The sequence below is a fragment of the Pollicipes pollicipes genome, unplaced genomic scaffold (genome assembly GCF_011947565.3).
Source record: "Pollicipes pollicipes isolate AB1234 unplaced genomic scaffold, Ppol_2.1 Scaffold_7261;HRSCAF=8764_pilon_pilon_pilon, whole genome shotgun sequence".
Taxonomy (NCBI): Eukaryota; Metazoa; Arthropoda; class Thecostraca; order Pollicipedomorpha; family Pollicipedidae; genus Pollicipes; species Pollicipes pollicipes.
This window is the reverse complement of record NW_023597054.1, coordinates 58890397-58914996: the sequence shown is the minus strand read 5'-3', so window position 1 is coordinate 58914996 and position 24600 is coordinate 58890397. Positions and strand designations below refer to the sequence as shown.

Here is a 24600-nt window from a genome sequence, read left to right as displayed (position 1 = left end):
CACATACCCTATAACTCTGAGCTCTCACAAGTTTGGTGCATAATCAACATCAACTCAAGTGCATACAAATCACAGAGCTTATGTTTCAAGGAATTATGATGATACTTTGTCCTGAATTATGAAAATATTATACAGAGAAACATGATAAAAAGCGGTATAATGCAACAAGACTTTAAAAAATAAAATACAAGGAATCCCTGGAAAATTCTGCCTAATTTGGCACAGGCTCAGCCTGCAAAAATATATCAACTGTACTGCATGCCTACCCACATGGGCTGAGACTCATGTTTGTATGCACCAACCTCAGGCCAGGAGATATTGCACTGCATTTTTGAATTACTTCAGCCTGAAAATGTTCTGGGGTGACTTGCAAAATGCTTTCTCAGCACCATAAAAACTCAAAGCACTGAAATGTACAACATGTGCACACTGCTTGAGTATGGTCAAGGTGCTGAGCCGGACATGTTCTATGTAAGGTGCCACCTGCATTTTAAGCAGTCTGGGCCTGGGCAAATTAGGCCACACAGGAAGGGGGTTCAGCACACCAATGTGGCGGAGTCATCCAGCACAGTAAATGTATTTCTGGCAGACTGGCCCCTGCAGTCCCAAGTCTGCAAAACATTCACCCACTGTGCAGGATGCCTAAATCACACCCATGTTCTACACCTGGTGAATAGAAACTAACTCCAACTACCAATTTGTATTTCCTATGCCCTGAAATTGGCAGTGGCCATGCTGGGCTCTCATATTTAAGGTGTGGATGCTCTAGAATCGTCACAATGCTGCTGATGAGGCGGACATGTTCAACATAATGTGTTTTTTCATGGCTTGGCTGCATTATTACAGTGTCACTGGCACTGGTTAAACCCTGGCTGCTGCAGTCCGCAGTCAACCGGCGCCGTTCAGCGTGTAGCGATGTAGCGATGTATGACGACTCAACCACATCTTTGGGACCACCATTTTCGCACATTTGATAGGGCTTCCTGACAAGGCAAACAATAGCAGTCAAGAAACAAGATTAACAACGCAAGTCACCTGCGCCCGCGGCAACCTACCCCAAACCAACCTTCCGACACCCGATGCACGTGGAGAACCCCAGCGCCCCTCCCGCCCTGGTTTTTGTTACCCACGCGCGTCACTTTCCCAGCCATCTCTGATACAAATTACACATGAATACGTCAATTTTTCACTTAATTTTTTTACTCGATGCATTTCTCGTTTTGTCATTTCGCGCGGTACAAACAGGCTTCCGACAGACTTGTTTGGCAAGTTGTGACCAAATTTAGGACTGGATAAGATGGGAAAGGACAGAGCGCATGTTACCCCGTCGCGTCCTAGTTACACTGTCCTGCACTGTCGTGTGCAGTTCGGTCCCATTTGTTTCGATTCGGTCCTGCACTGGAGGGTACCGGGCTGAGAAAGTGTGCATGTGCTGTGTAGCCCCATACTGTCCTTTGTCATCACCCCGATCCTGTCCTGCCCGGTGTGGTCTGTTCCAGGACTGGGCCGAGCTGAACCACACTGAGCTATGTTTCGTCCTGTCCAGCCCTGCCGCGGGTTGTGGTACCCCGCGCTGGCTCATCGCGGCTCCATCCCGCCTTAATACGTTATATCCTGCTCTGGCATATGTGTCATCATCTGTTGCCCTGTGCAACCGGGCTCAGTACGGTTCGGTTGCTTCGTTTCGGCCAGTCCGGTACGGTCTTAGACCGGGCAAGAACCTGCCACTCTCTATCCTGTTGTATCCCGCTGTGCCATATCGCCCACGCTGTCCTGCATGGATCTGCGTTTTCATGTCCTGTCATCCCCAGTCCCGTCCTGTTATCTCTTGCCAGGTGTGTCCCACCCAGTACCGTCTCGCCCGTCCCCCTCGATGGCCGGTCCTGCCCTGTTCGATCTGTTTTGACCCAACGCTGTCTCCGGACCCGCATGGCGCGTATGGCCTGCGTTCTGTGCAACTCGTTTATTGCAGTTAATACCGCAGTAGCAATAACAATTATTGTAATCAAATGGGGCTTCTCATCCCCAATACTTAACAAGAGGATCAAAACTGTTCTTTCATTATACGCCTCTACGCCCACCTCCACCAGCTGTGCTGGTCAATTAACTTCCATTGTCCATCATTTCGCGGCAATCACCATGACACTGTGCATACCAAGTAGTTACCAATATTCGCTGCCGCCACTTAGGCAGTATGATAGAGCGGATGCTCGGCGAATTGTGTTTCTCCAGAAACATATATTTTGACATGGAAAAACACGAGGGCTGCTTCACGGTTCCCTCAACAGCTTTCATGGAAAACAGCACATGCACTGGAATAGAAGAATTCGTTCTGCATAAGTTATGTATTTTATGGTATCCCTGAACAAAAGGTTGGCTTTTATTGTCGTTCATATTATGCGAATCCCCTGCACAGCGTACGCGGGCTCAAACATCGCAGCCGATAGTGCGTGATACATTCCACACAGTGGTTTGTTGACAGGCGAATATCTTTTGTAATGTTCTCATCTATTCGCAGATGAGTCTTCAACAAAAACGACAGGGTGAACAGCCAATGCGAAAAAAGTCGGGTTACAAAACGCGGTACGAAAGGCGGACGATATTTGATTGGGTTGATGTCAACAAAGACAGATCATTATTCGTTTACAGAAACGTGACCAGCTCTCTGTCAAATGCAGCGCAGCTTAGACCACGGCCAGAAACAGGAATGACAAGGCCGAGGTCTGTCAAGACCACGAACCTGATTGTCACCCACCCTCCCTCGCCCAGGGACACCGGGAAGCCATTTTATTGTACCCGTGGAGATGAGACCACCCCAGATGAGGAACGTGACGACACGACGCACCCGAGAGCTGCCCACGTCACTCTCGCCCGGGACTAAAGCGGCGGTCGGAAAACGAGACAAAGGTTTCTAGCAGAGGCCTGAGCCGCTACACCCGCCAGCACCCACACCACACCGCCCCGGACACCCGGCGCCACTGGGCCGCACCCGACGGCCGGCGCTGGTCGACGCCGCACCGTGCCGTCGCCGGTACAGGTCCGGGCGGCCGGCGCCGACTGGGGCGCCGGTGCCGCCCACGTCACCCCTCAGTTACACACAGGAGGGTCCCGCCACCACTGTCGCCGCCCGCTCCGCGTGGCCGCCATCAGCCCGACGCCGGCTGGAACGTCTGGCCTGGCACGAACTCAGCTGCCAGCGGGTTCAGCTCCACCTGCGGCGGCGGGAGACATGCGGAGGTGACGACTCGCCGCCGGCCAACTTTACCATCAACCGGAAAGGGTTCTGACTACACACAGCAGGGCGATAGAGCGTGCACAGCGATGAAAACCCACACCCTGAAGGGGCACTACCCCGACTGGTATGGACTTCACCTGCAAAGAAGCGACACATGGGGGTGGGCAGGGGGTATGACTTGTCCTTGACCGAAGTAGGTGATCCAGTACCATCCCGGCCACCGCTGGGTTCAACCACACGAAGACATCGTCCCACACACTGTGACCTGGCATCACTGAGCCCCTGCAAGGTCCAAGTCACCAAGATAGCTATTCCCCACCTTCGGCTTGTCGTTGACGGACATGGTCCGGATGTTGTTGGCCAGCGCCTCCTCCGGCGGAACTGGGGCAGGATGCGTGCCCCAGGGCTGGCCCGGCTGCGCCTGTTGCGCGCACCCGCTCGACCAGCCCACCTGCCTGCAGGACAGAGGACATAACATGGCTGACTGGGTAGCGGCGTAATGACGGAGTGGTCGGGATCTCCGACAACCGTGCAAGGTCTGGGCTCGAGTCCCCCACGCCATGGCCTGCAGGGCCAACATGACCAACAGTGGGCAAGGCTCCTAAAGAGGGTTGATGCATGCTGTCTGCTTCTAAACAAAAACAAAACCGACGATAAATACCCCAGCCCCTTGAGCAGTGGCGAGCTTCACTCTGAAACAGAACATTCTGGGCCGTGCAGAACAAGGCAAAACAAACAATCAGTGAATTCAATTCATGAATTAGTTCAGTTGGTTCAGTTCATTGGTTAACAGGAACAAAAGATCCAGGACAAAAATTACAAGAGCTCAGTTAAATCAGCAAAGCTCACGTACTCAACAAGGCACCATGCTTCCCGCGTACCCTGATTGCCATGGGCTGGCTGCCTCTGGTTGCACAATACGCTCCTCTTCGTCCAGCATTTCGTTGAAACATTTCTGAGCTGCTTGTTCATCCTCGATTTGTTTTAGCATCTGCCAAGAAGGTAGATGTAATTATTGAACAGCTCAAAACCATTTGCAGAACATTTATATGCTGAGCTGACCAGATTCCCACCCAACTAGTCTGAATTATAAAGGCATCTGTATGAGCACCTCCACCAGAAAATAACAACATGCTACTTTGCAGCTATATGCTGTATATGCAAAGCATTGATTGGAAAAAATGACATCAATAAGTATTACCTGCCTTCTGGGATCACAGTACTCACTGATATTTCAGTCACCATCACAGTTAAGTACTGTTTTCTTACCTCCCTTTCTGCCTCCTCTTCATTTGCCATCCACATATAGTCTTCAAATGAATCATTCTTGGCTGGGGCCTCGCCTCCACCCGTTCCCCCACGGTTGTCACCATAATAACCATTGCCAATGTTTCCTCTTGATTGATCCATAGTTGACCTGGAAAACACAAAAGTCAACACCTTCCCGTGTCACGGCACTGGAAGTTTCACTTGTCTGCAATTAACCATGACAACCATCCTTCTAAGATGCCTACAACTTAGTTGGAGCCTAAAAAATTGCTTGTGGCTTTTTGCAAAATTCTAAGAAATAGCACGCAATGTTTGGGACAGCGTAATAGTACATGTGGACCAACTATTCCAGCCATTGTCCTTAGCAATGGCATTGTTGCCCACACTTGGTTTATTGCCCAGCAAATGAATGAATTGATGGGATTCCAATGACAGAACAAGGCTCAGTGATAACTGCATGTAACCCTGAATGAATCCTCAAATCTAAACCAAGAGTATGCATGACATGCAACACATACATGAATCACACCACAGACAAGATCAGCAAATGATTAAGACCAACACTTCATGTCTCAGTGAATGACCAGAAGCTTACAAGAATCCACAAGTTTAGAGACTCAAGAGTAAAGGACCACCAACCCAATGCCAAGATCATCCAAACAATGGTGAACATGAGCAAAACAGTTGCCACCATAAGAAATTGGCAAAAGGGATTGAACTTCACAATGACCAACTGCAGTCAGCTCCATAACCTCAGTATGTCAACTGCAGTCAGCTCCATAACCTCAGTATGTCAACTGCAGTCCGCTCCATAACCTCAGTATGTCAACTGCAGTCAGCTCCATAACCTCAGTATGTCAACTGCAGTCAGCTCCAAAACCTCAGTATGTCAACTGCAGTCAGCTCCATAACCTCAGTATGTCAACTGCAGTCAGCTCCAAAACCTCAGTATGTCAACTGCAGTCAGCTCCATAACCTCAGTATGTCAACTGCAGTCAGCTCCATAGCCTCAGTATGTCAACTGCAGTCAGCTCCATAACCTCAGTATGTCAACTGCAGTCAGCTCCAAAACCTCAGTATGTCAACTGCAGTCAGCTCCATAACCTCAGTATGTCAACTGCAGTCAGCTCCAAAACCTCAGTATGTCAACTGCAGTCAGCTCCATAACCTCAGTATGTCAACTGCAGTCAGCTCCATAGCCTCAGTATGTCAACTGCAGTCAGCTCCATAGCCTCAGTATGTCAACTGCAGTCAGCTCCATAGCCTCAGTATGTCAACTGCAGTCAGCTCCATAGCCTCAGTATGTCAACTGCAGTCAGCTCCATAGCCTCAGTATGTCAACTGCAGTCAGCTCCAAAACCTCAGTATGTCAACTGCAGTCAGCTCCATAACCTCAGTATGTCAACTGCAGTCAGCTCCAAAACCTCAGTATGTCAACTGCAGTCAGCTCCATAACCTCAGTATGTCAACTGCAGTCAGCTCCATAGCCTCAGTATGTCAACTGCAGTCAGCTCCATAGCCTCAGTATGTCAACTGCAGTCAGCTCCATAACCTCAGCATGCTGTCCTGCCAAGGGAGCAACTGTGTGAACGGGCAAAGAGCAAAGGCATGGACTGCATTATGAGATCAGAGATGTTATCCCGACTATTCTTTAGCCTTCCTTGAGTATGGATAGCATAACCAATGTTTGCTTGGTGACATTGTTTAACAAGTACCTATTGACAGGGATGTCAATTTGCATATTTTTGAGATGTCTGATCTCCCAAAAATATATCTTTTACATCACAAATGGGATAATTTGCAGTTTCCACAGTAAGGAGTGCATGTAGTACCTACAAACGTGTTTCTGTCTCACATGTTCACTTATTGTCACAAAACCCATAAAGATGTAAACAAAGTGTGTCATGCTGCTAACACATTCAGCAAAGGTCCCATGTGATGTCACACAGAAGAGAATATTCTTAATATGCTGCAAATGCACCCATGATTTGAAGCATAAATGGAAGGTCTTATCAAAACAAATGATGAAATAAATGGGACTAGATAGAGTAGTGGTTAAGCTGAGTATCAGGAAAGCCACAGACACAGGGTTTGATCTCCCATGGTGTCCAACCTTCCTGCCAGGATGAAAGGCAGGAGACACCATGTAACATTTGGAGCTTAATGGATTGTAAAGCCCCATTTACCACCACTACCATCACAAGATAGCATGAATAACACCTCTTACACTGATGCAAGCCTCAGAGTCTAAGTTCAAGATCTCACATAGCATAACAAAATTAGCAAATGGATACATCAATATGTAAGATAGATAAGAAATAAATTTACAAAGTTGCCTAGTCAGAGCTTTTGCTTTACCTATCCTATACTTGCATTTACTTGTCCCATGTATTGGCAATTTTGCCACACTATTGCCATACAAAATTATCACACACACACATCAACAAAATCCTAGAGTGCTTTCTTGTGCCCTCTGGTTAAAAGAATCCACAACAGTTCTGAGCTGGCAGTACCTCAGCTTTTGCGTATCACATGTACCTGCAATCATGGTGGTATTGCCACATATTTCTCAATTGCAGATATGCCTTAAGGTTCTGTTAATATTGGCTTACATAATGATTCAGACCCTAATTTGCTTCCAACCCCCTAATCCAGAGCCAGGGTTGCATCACAACCCAACTAGCCAGAATCAACAACCTATGCAAATCACTGCCTGGAGAGCAAACTCAATTAAAATTTCAATGTGAGCTTACAAATACCTACTATACTCATATTCGATTTCTCATGTTAATTGAGTTGCATCGAGCACATGTCTGCTCAGGAACAATCTCTTCATGACCTCATGATGGCACATTCTTTCTCAGCCCAGAATAAGCACTGGTTCCGAAAAAACAGCCCTCTTCTCGAAGTTGTTTCCAGGTAAAATTTTACTACAAGTCTTCTCTGGCCGTTAAAGTACCATTGTTGGCGTCAGTACCATACATACCCCGTAAATCCCAATCCTCCTCGGGGTGATTGAGAATGAGAACTAGCAAAACAGTCACGACGCTCGTCGAAACACTGCGGGGCGAAACTGACGCGCGGACGACAAACGTGTGCATGTCTGAAAACATCGGATTGCGATCAGCCGACGTGACGGAAGAGATGGATGTGCGAGTATCCGAGGCACCCTCAATTTTGATCAGTGAAAGACAATCATGCTGCCTGGAGCTCCCTCAACAGATGATCTGACGACAAATTTGGCGTACCACCGTACCATGCTGTTGACCGTGGACCTGGGTCACCATATCACTTTGTGTTGTGAGGCATATGCTTGAGCTCGAGACCGTCGACGATTTTTTTCGGGTGGAAACGGGTCACGCCATCCGTATAACGGCAGCTGTTTTTCCCAAAATCCGCTGGTTGTTGATTGCTCCGTGAAAACAACGGGTTCGGGCGGGTCACATTTCAAAACTAGATGTTGAAAGGGAGCAATGCAACTTTTGAATGTGATCCGAGCCTTTTCGTTGCATGAATTTGTGGGCTTGGCGCCCACGATGAGATACCCAGTATGAGTTCCAACAGCAGAACTTTGCGGCGTCCGTTGAACGTGCCGCATTGCTCAGTACAGTTTGCTCCACTATGATATCACCGATCTTACGCGTCAACTGGCCATATGCCATTCCAGCCAGACAGTTGAAAGCAGTACTCTATCAGACCCTGCCTGGTACTTTTCATCGAGGTTTGGCATAGCTTGACCGAGTTTGCCCTCTGCCTGGTCTCACCTTCAGGCTGGACGACTACAACCTCGGACCCTATCATCACCCTGGTAAATGAAGAGATGCGCTTCGGGAGCATTTCGGTGGTTTTTACAATGGCTCCAGTCTGGTCCCCACGAGCTGGATGGCTCAAGCAGTCCAGTTACCTTTTTTCGGCCTGCAGTCTCCAGCTACCATGAGCCCATAACCAGCACTTAAAAAACACACATACTTCAGCCGTGTATTCGAACCTCGGTACAGAGTACGGGCTGCTCAAGTTCTGTCCGCAGGTCGCACACATCTGAGATGATGGTCGCCTGGCGGGCTCTGGCCACAGAACGACACAAAGTGGGATGTTGTGTATGACGACGAAAATCAGCTCGCAGTTAACTGCTATTCTCAGGCCGCGAATGAACCTCTTTGACTGGACACAGCTGACTGCACGATCACTTCTTCCGACCGCCTCTCTCCTTCAGCTGCAGGTTGATGGTGCTGCCATTGGCCACATTGTAATATGCCAGCGTATTGGAGTCCTTGAAGAAAATGCCCTAAAAGCAAACAAACTTCATGTAGTGGTACATTTTAAAATGCAGCCACAATGATAACTCTGATAGTCTTTGCTGATATCCACCCAGCCACAGAGACTCTTCTTTATCGACGTAAGGTACGATGTCAAAAAGAATCGAAGCCAGTGCACAAGTTATGAACGACGCTACTAGCATGGGCTAACAACCCTTCATTCTTTGCACTTATCCCACTTCGGTATAACATGACGACATATAACATATCCCACTTCGGTATAACATGACGACGACGACACCCTGATTTAAAAACCTCACTTTTCAGATATTTTAAACAACACAAATGATCCCAAGCTGTGGCCAGCTAACAGAACCATGTCTATGAAAAGCAAACAGGCGACCTTTGCACAACAACTCTCGGAGCTTCGGCCCAGACCAATCAGGCCGTCAGGGGTGACCGGCGGTTAGTACGGACGGGCGCGCCTCGGTCCGTCCGTCCCCTGCAGTGGTCCGCCACAGGGGCCGGACAGGCGGCAGACGACACACGCCGACCGGCCGGGGCGTCTCACCTCTCCGAGCAGCTTCTGTTTGCCGGGCGGCAGTCCGGTCTCGTCGTGCAGGCGGGCCTTCACCACGGAGACCATGTCGGTGAGCGGCATGGTGAGCGAGAGGCTCTGGCCGCTCAGCCGCCACTCCGGCTTGTCCGCCACCACCGGCACCGACACGCGGAACGTCACCTGGCCCTGCGGTCATCCGGGCAGGGGATCAGGTCAACATGGGGGGCAGTGGTCAGACATGCGGAACGTCACCTGGCCCTGCGGTCATCCGGGCAGGGGGTCAGGTCAACACGGGGGGCAGCGGTCAGACATGTGGAACGTCACCTGAGAGACGGTCAGTTCACCTTTTGTTCGTCGAACAAGATTGGGCAAAAGAATGTGAAGCACACTGGCAGTTTCCGTAGCTGTAGCAACACAGGCCACACAGTGCACACCGCCAGTAGCCAGCGAGCGGTAACGACAGCCCCGCCTGTGGGACCACCACCGCACCAATCTCACACCGGCTCATCCGTGACGACAGCAGTGCCGTCAGCACTGCTCAGCACAGGGGACGGTCCGGCGCAGAGCGGCAGGCAGTCGAGTGTGCCTTCGTGCTGACTCGGCGAATACGCGGTCACAAACAGCCGAGAGGCACGTACCGTGGGGTGGCGGGCCAGCCAGTGGCTTTCGGGTACGAGGCTGTCCTCGGTGCGCTGCTTCTTGTTGGGTGGCTCGTCCTCGTTGCTGAGCATCATGGGCTCCGGCGCAGACATCTGGCACATGCGACCAGCACACCGTCACAACCCACGCGCGTAAAATCCTCACGCACGGAGTAAACCATCCCATCTTGCCTGCGGGCACTTAAGTAACCAACAGCCTTGTAAAAACAATGCCTACATTTATGCACAGAACATAACACAGGAGCCTGGCATAAAACGTCACTAGCCAATAAACCCTAGCCAGGCCAGAGACGGGTCAGATCCCGTCGCTCCAGCCGCACCGTGACTCTGGCAGCACGAGCCGCCGGGTCGCCCGTCACGCGGTCGGACGTGATCCGGCGCGGCGCGCTCCACTCACCACCTGCATCGGCGGTCCAGGCGCCGGCTGCATCTGCGGCATGAAGCCGGCCGGCACGGCCTGCATGGCGAACATGGGGCGCGGCGGCACTGCAACAGACCAGAGGCGGCTGGCTCAGGGCCGCCGCCGGCACAAGGGCGACCCGACATGTTAGGCCAAGGCGACGCCATCAGCGCGTGGGAAAATGGGGACGAATAATCAGCATAACCACAGAACAAAAGTGAGCCTATGAAGGGAAAGCGGCCCGAGAAATCATTGTCGGTGATATACTTACAGATGCAACGTAAATGATAAGTCACAACCATCATGGCCTGCCTCATGCAGTGATACCACAAGTATGTCGGTCTGTGGGACACTGAACCCGGGCAGTGGAGCACAACGGCTACGGAACACCAGGCAATAATGGCATAATAAATACGCTATTTCGGTCAAAAACATAGGTTAAGAATAGCCGAACATCGCCGCCCCACGGAGACCCCCTAACGTCCACCTTACTTGTTCGGCAAACTCGCCGGGCCAGGTCAATGTCAGGCCCCGGCCAGCGGTGCCACTTACGGACGACAGGCGGCCGCGGTGCCATCATAACGCCCTGCGGCGCCATCAGCGGAGGCCGCAGCAGCAGCGGCTGCGGCGCCGGCGCCAGCCGCGGCGGCTGCGGCGGCTGCGGCACGGAGCGCGGCGGCGGTGGAGGAGGAGGCGGAGGTGGAGGAGGTGGCGGCGGTGCCGGTGCCGGCGCCGGCGGCAGCGGCGCCATCGACTTCGACAGCGGCGGCGGCGGCGGCGGCTGCGGTGGACGTTCACGCTCCTCCCGCTCTCTCTCCCGCTCTCTCTCGCGCTCCCGGTCTCTCTCCCTCTCGCGCTCCTCCCTGTCGCGGTCACGCTCGCGGTCCCGGTCGCGCCGGTCGCGTCGGTCGCGGCCCTTCTTGGGACCGATCCGCTCTCGCTCGTTGTCCTCCAGCAGACCCTTCGACTTGTGGATGTGGCTGATCTGGTCGTCGATGGTGACGCTGGCGCGGGCGGCGCGCGTGGCCGCCTCCACGCTGGCTGTGTGGCCGTCCCAGATACTCTGCCGAAGGCGGACCGAGTCAGTCCGCGTGCCACTCTCGTCGGGTGCGCACCGAACAGGTAGGCAGCTCATTTTGAAAGCATTTTTATGGGGCGCCGCTTTCTAGCATCATACAACACCAAGGACAAGTGGGCAGCGTTGAACGCAGTGCAAGAACCACGACGGGCGACACATCCGTGACATCACTTACGTTGCTGATTAGGGCGCTCTGGTTCCTGGGCTATATTGAAACAGCGTCCTAATTGAAGGGCAGAGGGCGAAGCATGAGCGTGACAATGACCCTGTCTGGACAGTTCCACTTGCTCCACATGCCTATGGAACACTATGTGACCATACCATATTGTTTACATGTACAGAGTGTGCACAAAATCAAGCAACCAGCACCGCATCAAAGCAAGAAGAATCCACTTTGCACACTGCAGTGACCAGAGCAACCTGTTCCAAGCAAGTCCAAGTGATCCACAGTTACCCCATCTGACTCTGATCCCCACCCCACCCCGACCCCTCTGACTCCACACTTGTTCTGCCCCGCCCGGGCCCGGCGCCTCACCTTGTCGTCGGCGCGCTTCTCCTCTTCGCCGATCTTCTTGCCGATGATGGTCTCCTCGTCGCCGGCGCCGAAGATGTCGGTACGGCGCTCGGCCAGATTCTGCAGGTGGGAGCCGATGTCGCCGCCTGCGCGCGGGACAGTTGTCACGACCGAGCACACTGCAGAACCACAGTAGCCGCGCAACAGCAGTGGGCGTAAGCGGACGGGGGGGGGGGGGGGGGGGGGGGCAGAAGGAGGGGGGAGCTTAGAGGGAGACCTCAATAGCGACGGCCGGAAATAAGAAGGGCAGTCAATCGGGAATAGCAGACAGCACAAGTCAACCTGTACCAGCGCGCTCCATACCATGCAATACAGTGGTGGAGCATTCTATTATACAATGCAGTAAACATCCGCATCGCACACACATGAAAGCAATTTAACAAATGATCCTGCACTACCACACATATGGTAGCCTCACATTTGAGACATTGCACTTTGGGCCAACATTGCAGAGCTGCGCACTTGTCCTCAACTAAGATCAGGAACCCCTTAACATGTATCGCATCCCACACATCTGGTGCGAGCGCGCTCCATCACTGACCGGTGGCGAACACTGTCTCCTGGTTGACCTTCTCGTTGAGCTGGCGGTCGCGCTGCTCGAGCCAGCGCGGGTCCAGCAGGCCGATGCGCATGTGCTCGGCCACCTGGTTGGCCGGGATGCGCTCGCCCGTGATCGGCGAGATCAGGTACTCGTCGGGCGCCGGCCCGCGCGACGGCTTGGCCGCCGCTGCCGGCCCGGACGCCACGGGTCAGCGGGTGTGTAACATCATCATCATCATCACTATCATTGTTGTCGCCGTCACCATCATCACCATCGCCATCATCAGTACACGGCATCGGGGGCTGCGGTGGCTGCCAGGCTTAACCAGTACGTGGCGACTTTGGAGAGCCGCACGTCACGCACTGGCGGTGGCCGTCACAGCAGCCATCCTATGCTGCTCGCCAGCGCACGGTACTGGGCGCGAGCACCCCACCTCCTCGATAACACTAACGTTGAGCTTGGTCTGCATCAAGGGACCTTCTTTCACGATTGCATAATATGATTAAAACCTGGGAGCATCAGACCCACGCACAGGCGTCTGACTCAAACTCTGCTGGCAGGTACCTGAACATTCCTTCACGGCAGACCGTCCACGAACGCCCGGTCAAATGGCTCCGAGCGCCGTTCGCACCTTTGGGGTCGTATTTCTTGATGACCACCTGGTCGGGCTTAGGCGGCAGCGGCGGCGGCGGCTGGGAGCGCGATGCCGGCGGCGGCGGCCGGCGGCCCTCGTCCGCCTCCTCGTCCGAGTCCTCCTCCATGTCCTGCACCTGCGTGTTGTCCGCCACGCCGCCGTCGGCCGGCCGCTGAGGCCGCCCCTCGTCCTCCTCGTCCTCGGACGAGGACGAGCTCTCCTCTGGCTCCGGCTCCGGCTCGGGTTCCTCGTCGGACATTTGCATCTCCTCGCCGTCGTCTATCCGCTCCTGCACGCGGCGACGGGGTGACCAGGTCAAGGGGCGCGCCGCGACGCAGACATTTCAGTTCACATTGATGCAGTCCCGTACGGACACTGCCGTGGGCCAGTGGCCATTAGATATTTGTTCACATCTGGACTGAAATCAGCTGAAAGCTATCATCGTTGTCAGGAGACCGGATACGCCCAGCACCAAGCGGACACACCATGGCACAATTCGTGACAAAAATGCTCCTCGCTGGTAAAAGCTGGAAAACATTATAAAATTAGGAACTGTGCTACGCGGGATATTACATTTAGTGCAAAAGCGACAAGCTTTGCAATTAAGTTAAAACACGCGGGCGCCTGGCGTTCACACGCCGCGCATATAGATCCTTGGAAACTGCATCGCACCTTTCTTTTGATCCCATCCTACGAAAATACCGACGTTAAAGGTAATCACGCCCACTTGCCACCGACCCCTCCCGCAGCCCCTGGTGCTCGTCAAAGCTTCGGGCCCGTTCTCTCAACACACTCCAACCACCGTCAGTTCAGCTGGGTGCTCCTCCCCCCCCCCCCCCCCCCACACACACACATCCCCAGTCATCTCACCTGCATGAGGACGCGCTGTCCGACCTGGCCGGGGTTGGTGGGCGGCGGGAACTGGCCTTGCTCCCACGGCTGGTAGTCCACAGTCTCGACCACCACGAAGTCGTGCCAGTCGATCTGCGCGTATGAGACGCGCTCGCGCTCCACGGCCTCCTCCTCGCGCCGCTTGCGCGCCTCCTGCAGCCGATCCCACTGCACACGGTAGCGCACCTGGTCCAGCACCTGCGCCGGCGAGTTGCACTCGGCGTCCAGCTTGGCCATCAGGTCTTTGGGCGGGATCAACACCTGACGAGGGGTGGGGAGGGGTCAGCGGAGGCGTCCGACAGACACGGGCGACGGGCGAAACACTAACCCCGGCCGCAGTGCCTCAATGCCTGGAGGTTGTTGGGGAGGAAGGGAGGCACCTGAGGACATCGGGCGATCCTCTAACACATGGCGGCTCGGGGGCGATTGACAAGTCTAACACAGCTTCCAGAACTTCCCCATACACAAACCTCACCCTTGCTGCATCGATATTGCTCAGTTCAACGCTGCCGTGGTGGCACTACATTTCACGCGCAATTCAACAACCCCGGCTTCGAAAATCCGAATGAGCTTCGTGCTCCAGCCCGCGCGGCAGTGACACGACTAAAATACGCGGACCCTGGGCAGCACCTTAGTATACTGCTCGAGCAGTCTGGTGAAGTACTGGAACAGGGAGTGCTGCGGCCGCAGGAAGTCAAACTGGTAGTTGCGCTGTTCTCGATTCATCAGGTTGGTGAGGAACTGGCGACCGTTCCGAGCCACAAACTGAGCCGTCAGCTTCACAATGTCCCTGAACGAAACATACCGTCAGAAACCGCTCCAGACACACCGCACCGCATGCGACGGATAGTGTGATACGTAACACCAGCATCCTCAGCTGATGTCAGGATCACACGCCTTCAAAAAAGGTCACGATGAGCACTATGTGTGAGAGACGACAGCGTATGCTGAAGGCACGGCGAGAGAGCGGCCAACGCTGGCGCTCTCAGAACAAAGAACAGACCAAGCCCGGACGGTAGAGTCCAGACTCTGCCGTCTGTCGTCTGAGTACTCGGACGTACGGAAAGATGACGGCCGGATCGGGCCGCGCAGTCATACAGCGACGGCCAGCGCACCGGGTCCATCCCACTCACAGGTCGACGGCCGAGATGGAGGGCGGGTCGGCGATGAACTCGTACTCGGCCGGCGGCTCCGTCACCACCATCTGCTTCTCAACGGCCGGCCGGAACATCTCCTGGCCGGCGCGCACCTGGCCGCTGCCGGTGGCGGCGGCGGTGGCGGCGGCCGGCGCGGGCGCCGCGCCGCCGGTCGTCTGCGGCGTCAGCTGCAGCGGTACCAGCGGCTTCGACGTGCCCACCGGCTCTGCGGCAGGCGTCACCCGGCGTCACGCCCCGCGGCCAGGCGAGAGCCAACGCGCACACGACGGCATAAGGGAGCTAGCCAATTCGGTATGCTAAATATCAATATCATGTGTCGCGTCACGCGGCCGACAGGCTGTCAATGCCTCACCTCACCTTGAGTGAGACTACGTCTTACCACAGGCTGAGCTACTTAGCCCCCAGCTGGGGGCCGCTAAGTGGTAATAACTCGACTTACGGTAATAACTACACGGTAAGTGGCAACAACTTGGTGCCACATCACCACTCACCTGACTTTCCTTCTCTGATCTCGTCGACCTTGTGCTGGTAGTAGGCATGGTACGGGTCGCCGCCATTGAGGAAGTTGAACTTAGGGTTGTTGAGCTCGTTCTGTCGGATCCGCGACTCGAACTCGGGCCCATTCCGGGCCACGAAGCTTGCGGTCTTGTCGACGATGTCTAGTTACTTCCGCTAAGGAAACGGCCATAACGCTTGCATCTGCTCAAGTTGTTATCTGACATCGCCTACACAGGGACCTCCACGCATTTGGGGATTGAAAACGTGACTACTGTTGTTTTTATACTTCGCAAACTTTGTGACTGTGAGGATTGTGACTAGGTCCAGTACAAAATCTGGGACTGGACAATGCTTCAAAAACTAAGTTAATAACTGATGAGTATGTCAGAGCAAATTATTTTGTATTACTGCTCCAGCAATAACACTGGAGCACCGTGCTTCTTGGAGTACCAAAACACCAACAAACATCAAGACGTTTTAGGCGCTGTTTACAATGACTCGATAATAAACGATCAACACCGACATCAAACCAGTGCAACGCAACTAGCGATGCATCACATCGACCTTGCACATTGCAAATTGGCTTTGCATTATACTTATGAGTACCTGCGCAGTCATGATTGGGAATCTCCCATCGAAGCCGGGTAATCCCAGTCATTTACAAATAACTGGTCATATGCATGATTCATACAAAGACTAATCCACCTTGACAATTGGCACGACGATGGACTTTTAACTGTGCACAATGTTAAAACCACAGATTTGAGCTGCAAAACTAACGAGCATCTAGGGAATTATAGCCCATGAATAGATGCTTCAACAATAAAACATGAGCTCAAAAAGCATGAGCTCACAAAATGTAACACCATAAACTCCAGAGTGTCACCCGCCGGCCCATTCCTTTGCGCCTCTACCACCTGATGGCTAGAAAAGGATACTCCTCACTTCCGGCGGCGGGTAAATGATGCCGACCACGTGTTTGGGCTTGTGCGGCACTTCGCCGCCGGAGTTGGCGGCGTCGGTCGACTCCTCGGTGCCGTCGGCCGCCGGAGGGTCGGCCGCGCTACCATCCTCCAGCTCCAGCAGGGCGACAGGCATCCCTGCCGACTGAACACCCGGCACCAGGCACCGTCCACGTCAGCACACAATCTCATTACACAATATGCCCAGTCAAACTCGCTTACCAGCATTCTTCAAAATAATACAAATGGTATCACCCATGAGGCGTGCTGTGGCACTGAAATCATACTCAGTGATGGGAGAGCAGGATTACATGTTATAACATATATATATAGATATATAAGTATAATATATAATATATATAGAATATATATAGATATAGAGATAGATAGAATATAGATATAGATATAGATCTAGATAGAATAGATAGAATATATAGATATACTATAGATATAGATTAGATTCGCTTCGATATCGCTCTCGCTCTAGATAATGGATCTAGCTTCGCTATAGCTCTATATAGCTCTAGCTCTAGCTATCGACTCTCGCTCTAGTATAGATTCGAGCTCTCGCTCTCGATTCGTTAGATAGATTAGCTATAATATCTCGCTCTAGCTCTCCTCTCGCTCTCGCTCAATATCGTTGATTCGATTCAGCGCTCGCTCTCCTCGCTCCGGAGAGGGAGGAGCGAGCGAGCGAGCGCGGGAGCGCGCGCGCGCGCGAGCGCGCGCGCGCGCGCGCGCGCGCGCGCGCGCGCGCGCGCGCCGCGCGCGCGCGCGCGCGCGCGCGCGCCGCGCGCGCGCGCGCGCGGGGCGCGCGCGCGCGGCGCGCGCGCGCGCGCGCGCTCTCTCTCAGCTCTCGCTCTCGCTCTGCTCGCTCTCCTCGCGCGCTCGCTCGCCTCTCTCTCATCTCTCTCTCCTCTCTAATCATCTCATCTCTCTCTCTCTCTCTCCTCTCTCTCTACTCTCGCTCGCTCTCGTCGCTCGCGCTCCTCGCTCTCGCATCGCTTCGCTCTCGCTCTCGCTCTCGCTCTCGCTCTCCTCTCGCTCTCGCATCTCGCTCTCGCTTCTCCTCATCCATCTCCTCTCTCCATCTCTCTCTGCGCATATATAAATCTATACTCATATATATCGGTGCGGAAGACCGCACCCTCTTTAGCAGGCCACGTTAGGGGCCAAGGTGGCCTCTCTTCTCTGCGGTCCTGGGCGGGCGGCCTGCATTTTGGTTGTGGGGACGGGGACGGGGTGATCTATGAAGGACTTAGGTCATCCTCATATTCCAGAGCTTTTCACTTTAACCTCACAAATCATTGTGTGTCTTATGGCGCTAGGTATGCGAAGCTTATCGCATCATTTATCCGTTCAGCTGCTATGATTTGTGTCTTGTATCTATCATACAAATCCGGGACACTCCCTTGAATGCGAACGATATGCTGTTTATATATCAACAAATCATAGCAGCTGAGCGGATAAATGATGCGATAAGCTTCGCATACCTAGCGCCATAAGACACACAATGATTTGTGAGGTTAAAGTGAAAAGCTCTGGAATATGAGGATGACCTAAGTCCTTCATAGATCACCCCGTCCCCGTCCCCCACAACCGAAATGCATGCCGCCTCCCATGACCGCCATAGAAGAGAGCCACCTGTGCCCTAACGTGGCCTCTAAAGAGGCGTCTTCACGCACCGATCAGAACAGACATGTGCGTCCAGTGCCTGCTCCCTGCTAACCCTGCATGACTTCTATCCTGCTTAAATTAAAGACTTTTACAAATTATGCAAAGATTTAAAGCATATGTTATGGTTAATCACAATAAAGTGACCTTAACCTGATAAGAAAAAAAAATGGGTGGTTGGCTGTCAGGCCTTTGGTCCCGCCCCTTCCCCCATAATTCCACAAAATTGACACCCCTGGATTAAAGACTATAATTGTTGAGTTGTTTGTATCTGGCGGTTCATGAGCACTATTTCCATATATGTATATAAAGGCCCTCAATAGGCTCTCATTCAAGGTTGTACAGGGTGTGATTTCACAATGAAACAAGATGTATTGAGAAGTATATTCTCTACATAGAGAAACTGTGGTGTCTGGGGAAATATTTCCAACTTAAACCTATATCAATATTTATAGCTGAGCTTCTTTCATCCTATCTGATGCTTTCTTCAACATCATCCAATGTGCAGCGTCCCCTTTATGCAGAGCCTGTTGTGCAAGCTGATCTCTCAACAAACTGGCTGTGTGTCAGTACAATGGGCAAACAGTGGCAGACATCTTATCTTGGGAGGAGAGAAATATTGGATTGCTGGTACATGAAGTTCACCATAATTACCCAGAGAGGGAGAAACAGACTCAGTATGGAAAATGCCAGAAATCAAGTCTGAAGTGAGAAACATTCCACAGCCTGCAGTGAAAATGAGTCTGTGTTGGATGACAGCTCGCACACTGCCTTACACATGCTCAGAAAAAATTCAAAACAGAGTTTGGTGCACTGTACATTTGGTGCCAGTGTACTGTCTTGTAAAGATTCCGACCTTGTGGTGAGAGGCACTCATGTATTATGACCAACTAAACCAATGTTTCAGCCAACTAACTTCATTTTTATTTAGTTTTGCATTGAGCATATACTTCCTGCACATCCTGGTATCAAAACCTACAGGATTCCCGAGACTGATGCGCGGTTGTATCGTCCTACCAGACGGAGAAAATAATCAAGAACAGTTCACGATTTATTGGCTAATGCAATCCCCATGCAGTCACATACAATGCCACATGTGCTCGAGCACGCCGCACATCATGTTTTCGGGAGTCTCTGCCTTGACCCTCTGCCATACTGCCTGCACGTTTTGAAACAGGGTCTTAACTGAAGTGGCCGGCGAAATCCGCTAACCTCCTCCGTGACGATCGTCCAGAGATTCTCGATCGAGATTCTTGATCTCGAACTGGAACGCTGTCCTGCTGGAAATACGCCCTGGACATGTCTGGTAGGAGTTTGACCTTGGTTGACAGGCCATTCCACTCCCTCTGAAGCATGGCCAGGGCTGCAGTCTTCTCCAGCGCCTCTCTGACGTGGTAGTCGGCGGTGACGGTCTGCCCTCGCGGGACTTGGTGAAGCTCAGAGAGGCCTCTGTAGCTCATCAGGCTCCAGATAATAATCTTTGGCAGCTGCTTCGCTGTCTCGGCGAACCGCAACTCCGAGCTGTTGTTGGTCCAGACCCAGTCGTTCTGGAGGTTAGGAGCTTGGAAGAGCTCGAAGGGCGACTCGTCACTGAACAGGACGCGTGTCCAGTCCTGAACGGACCAGTTCTTGCGGGCCTTGGTGAATTCCAGCCGCCTGCGCTTCTGGTCCACGGTAAGCCTTGACTGCTCCCTGAGCTTGAGCGACTTCAGTCGCAGGCTGGTCCTCAGATACCGGTGGACGGACGTCTTGGATGCTGGGTGGTTCTTCGCCGTCAGTTTTCCCCGCCAGGTTTCTCGTCAAGTGCCGCCTTTTGAAGGCCGACTTTGCAATGACGATACTCGCCACTCGGCTCAAGGCCGACTTTCGCCCACGACCTGCGCGGTTTTCGAGTGTCTCTCCTGGGCGGTCGCGGGTCAGCCAGCGCCTAATCATCGCTACGTTAACGCCCAAGTCGCTGGCGACCTGAACCTGGATCATGTCGCCCTTGACCATCCCAACCGTGCGGAAGCGGATCGATGGCTTGTGCTCTTTCACCATTGGCGATAGGCAGACTCAACGCGTCGGCTATTTCGAAAGGAATTACTTCTCCTGCCCACTACCGGCCCAAGTCAGGCCGGCCGCTAAGATCACGTGATCTACTGACACGGAGGGATGCCCTGCGGCCGAGCGCGGCAAAATTGCACTCACTTGGTGTTCGGGAGAGGAGAAATCATAGGTGACACCAACCGTGCATCAATTGCAGGACACCTTGTAATCCCCATTACACATCTGTCCAGCCTGCATTTCAGCATTAAAAACCTTTGGATGTATACTGCATTTATTTGTGCAAAGGAGCCTTTGATATGGCCGGTTTACATTTCAAGGAACCAGACCAGCCCTCTGCAATTCATCAATGATAAGCAGATGCTGAGAAATGGGGCTGTTAGTGCCACAGTATGCTTGCTTCCAGAAAACAATGAACATTAACTACATGGCAACTCATGGAAGGAACCAACTGCAAAATTGCTTTTGGCACCCATACTTTCAGACACACTCTTGCCTGTGATGGCAAGTGACCTATATCTTCCATTGCAGACTGTGAGCAGTCAACATGTGCTCACCAAACATAGTGAAGCATGCTGGTAGTGCAGTGGTTTAGCTGCTCATCTGGAAAATCTGGGGCACTGGCAACATTTCAGTATTTGACCACTTGGGTGGCAGAGATAACAATATTTTTTCATGTTATCACTCCCTGGCCTGGGGTTCTCTGCCTATTGCTTATCCCCTTGCTCAAAATCAACCTAACCTAACCTAACCTAACCTAACCTAACCTAACCTAACCTAACCTAACCTAACCTAACCTAACCTAACCTAACCTAACCTAACCTAACCTAACCTAACCTAACCTAACCTAACCCACCAAACTGAACTGAGCCTAACCTAACCTAACCTAACCTAACCTAACCTAACCTAACCTAACCTAACCTAACCTAACCTAACCTAACCTAACATTCCCCACCCAATCCCCTTGCAACCCATTGACCCGTTGGTGTCAAGGATCAAATTTCATGGATTCTTGTTACCTTGGCCCAGTACATTTTTATGGTTCTTGATGCTGCTTGATGCACAGTAATGTTGTTACCACACACAGTAATGACACCGGTGTTGCAGCTGCTGTGCGTGTGCGGCGCTCAGGAGCTCGCCATCGTAATTATAAAAATTTGAAGGTAAGAGCATGAATCTATCTGTTTTGTGATTATTTATGATATGTCCTGCCTTAAACATGATGAATGGTGTACAGATTTTTTTTTCAAATGTTAGGTAGGAAAGTACACCCTGAACTGGAAAATTTGTACTCTGCTACCAGGAGCATTTTTTGAATTTCCAAAACTGATCTGAAGCAACTCCAACTCACCCTGCCATGGGTGGGTGCATGGGTAGGTATGTGCTTGAGCCATCGGGAGCGACTCGCATTCTGCGTGTCGCGTACCTTTGAATGAAAATGAATGTTGAGATACAGTGCCGACGAACGTTGCATCGGAGCCAAGAACGTTTAGGTGTTTATCATGCCTATCTTTGGCTCACAAATGGACCGGAAAGATTCTCAGTCGATCAAAAAAGTACTTACCTAATTGGCTTATCAGATGCCCTATCCCTTCAGGAACCACGACACCTAAATTCAACGATTCTCCCAAAGACCGCTCAACCCAACGCACGAACTCGTCACGTAACCACGTATCTTCGTATGCAGGCGTATGTGACGCAGGGCAAATGGCGTACACATGCGCCAAGGCAGTCTATAATGTGAAGGGCCAGAAAACGATATTCATTGCGTCAGCTAGTTACATCAAGTGACGTCAATACCACTATTTATGATGGCGGATGGCGCCCGAGAGAGGCAGAGAGAAAATTCTGCATGTGTGTTAACATCAGACGTCAGTGCGTCTGTCATGATTACGGATCTTGCCTCAAGGGAAATACAATACTCTTGCCGGTTATTCTGCGGCCTCGGTCATGGTTCGCGTCCCCGTCGTATGCACGTGATTGTGTGAGAACAATTCGCCCTGGGGGTCGCCGGGTGACCCACGCGACTAGACTGATGCCGGCTGTGCTGCTCAGCCAACCAGCTGCGAAACGCCGAGCTCGACCCGAGACAGAGAAACACTCATTTTCTGGACGGAGCAGAGCCTGTTTCAGAACCCTACCAACGGGGCAGCTAAGCACGGCCGTACGGCACGGCCGCCTTCACCCGGGAGACTTGCGCGTTGCAGACTTAACGGCAATCCCCAATATTGACCACCAACGCGGTCAGCTTGAGCTGGGTGCCAGACGCCATCCACGGCCCAATTACCTTCCTCCTCGTGTTGCGCCCCACATGGCGACCGTATATACTCTTGAGTCAAATTATCCGCACTTACGCGACGAATCTCTCGCCGTGCATCTTCCCGCGTTCTAACCAACTGAATGGCCGCAACTACCGACCCGAAGGGTGGCCTGAAGGACGAGCTGCTGGCTCAGCTTCACGCCGTCGGCCACACGAGCGCCAAAACACCACCGCCGCCGCCAGCGGCACGTCGTCGGTGACGCCCCAGACCAAGTCGTCTCAGTCACTGTCGACCGTCATCAGACTGCTGTCGCTGCCGCACCGCGTCTTGCCGGGCATCACACACTATCTATTGCGCCCAGCCAGCCCGAGTTCGACCAGATTCAACACCACTGTCTGAGAGGGGACGGGACGGCTTGCATGACGCCGGCCGCCGACCAACCTGATGCGGTCACGCGGTGCGCGACAGCCGTCCGTCTGGCTCTCCGAAACCGTCAGACTCGTCGGCCCGACTAGACCCAGCAATCCGCCGCTTGACAGAGGACGGGTGACGGCATGACGGTTACGGCGCGCACCGCCGGGCGGACCGTCAGCTGTCATGCGCCATGTGACGGTAGTGCCGTCAGCGGGACTGGTCGGACACGTATAGACACAAGTACCGAGGCAAGCGAGTGGGTTAAAACGGTGTCGAGCATGTCTTATAGCAACGGTTGGATACGCACCGATGAATTTTCGCTGGCAATCGTCGAACGTAATTTTATGTGCCGCCGACGCCTTGTCATTTCCGTTGGTTATTGACATTGTTAGTGTTTATATCTGTGCATCACGTTCTTGTTGCATTTTGGATGTTGGCAATTTTGTGTTCCTTCTTAGCAGACAAAGCGAAAATTTTGCATCAGTCATCAGCTGATAACATCGACCAGCCGACTAGCCGTAAATAACATAGGTATCATGTCCGTGCTTGACTTTGATCTCATTTAGCAGCCAGCTTTGGTTTATTTTGCACGTTCTTCGACATACTTCGCCTCAAAATGACCGAATTCACCGTGATAAGGAAAATTAATAACTCTTTGCATGCGTTCACATGGCATGCCTAGTTTTGTAGGGCTGTGTAGAGTGAAATGGGTTTCCGTATAAAAATAGCATCCTAAAAAATATTGAAATTTTATAATCGGGTGCGAGGATTTTTTAGTGAGGGCCTCAAGCTCTAGGGGGCCCACAAGGCTGCATGTCCCTTTGACAAAATCCTGGATTCGCCCCTGCTTACAGCATTACCATTCATCAGACAGATGCTCCCGCCCCCGTGCCCCTGCGCGGCATGCGCGATTAGCCTGGGCAATATCGCGACCGCGAGCGATCACAATGAGCTTCAACAGTGGCTACCACAAGACACTGCCTGGCACGGTCGAAGCATATCGCTGACGGAGCTCTAGGTGTTATTCATGAGCCTGCAGACATTTGACGGGCATCGAGTTGGTGGACGTGACACCGTGGCCTGGCGACAGGAAGGAGGGCGAGGGGCCGCAAAGCGTCCCACTCCATGGCTGGTCTTGCTGGTGCACACGCTCACGCACAAGTTAGCTCCAACACTCCCCAGCCTCCAGGTGGCGTCCCAGTCTCGCCCCACGTCACCCCATCGCCTGGGGTCCTGGGGCCGAGCGGCCCCCGGCTGCCGGGAGCTGACCCGCCTCTGTCCCCGGCCAACACGCTCCTGTGCGAAACCCGTCAGCGTGTATTGAAACCTCATGCAGAGAGCGCTCCGCCGGGGCCCGGCGGCGCGAGGTGGAGGCGTACGCGCCGCATCACAGCAGCACCACGCTACAGTGCCCTCTGCCCACACTCAAACGCACGCAGTCACAGGTCACATCAACGTAAAAAGGTGGCTCGAAAGACGACTCTGTACTGGA

General features: G+C 52.8%; 3 protein-coding genes across 6 annotated transcripts in view; all 3 read right to left on the bottom strand.

Annotated features, from left to right (window-relative positions):
- Positions 1–1308, bottom strand: part of LOC119112142 (Dihydrouridine synthase 4) — a 10289-nt gene extending 8981 nt beyond the window's left edge. The window contains exons 1-2 of one of the 3 annotated variants that reach the window (XM_037236189.1): positions 969–1002; positions 303–406 (exon numbers count right to left, since the gene is read on the bottom strand). In XM_037236189.1, the coding sequence (XP_037092084.1) occupies positions 303–329 (27 nt within the window). In that variant the 5' untranslated portion in view covers positions 330–406; positions 969–1002. The other 2 variants (XM_037236188.1, XM_037236190.1) reach the window with 2 other exon arrangements.
- Positions 1309–2218: 910 nt separating this feature from the next.
- Paip2 (polyA-binding protein interacting protein 2) lies at positions 2219–7565 on the bottom strand. Of its 2 annotated transcripts, none has more exons than XM_037237437.1 (5): positions 7491–7565; positions 4505–4652; positions 4117–4226; positions 3555–3690; positions 2219–3212 (listed from the first exon to the last, which is right to left on the bottom strand). In XM_037237437.1, exons 2-5 carry the CDS (start codon positions 4643–4645, stop codon positions 3147–3149), a joined length of 453 nt encoding a protein of 150 aa, XP_037093332.1. In that variant the 5' UTR covers positions 4646–4652; positions 7491–7565; the 3' UTR covers positions 2219–3146. The 2 variants fall into 2 exon arrangements, with proteins under 2 accessions (XP_037093332.1, XP_037093333.1); XM_037237438.1 differs by lacking the exon at positions 7491–7565 and adding an exon at positions 7268–7286.
- Positions 7566–8468: 903 nt separating this feature from the next.
- Positions 8469–22104, bottom strand: LOC119111673 (splicing factor 3A subunit 1). The gene is made up of 15 exons (XM_037235479.1): positions 21998–22104; positions 16690–16858; positions 15745–15912; positions 15230–15458; positions 14727–14886; positions 14076–14357; positions 13203–13494; positions 12572–12757; positions 11992–12116; positions 11175–11441; positions 10931–11012; positions 10376–10464; positions 9958–10071; positions 9332–9505; positions 8469–8789 (listed from the first exon to the last, which is right to left on the bottom strand). The coding sequence occupies exons 2-15, from the start codon at positions 16847–16849 to the stop codon at positions 8688–8690; spliced, it is 2430 nt and encodes an 809-aa protein (XP_037091374.1). The 5' UTR covers positions 16850–16858; positions 21998–22104; the 3' UTR covers positions 8469–8687.
- Between the last annotated feature and the right edge of the window lie 2496 nt (positions 22105–24600).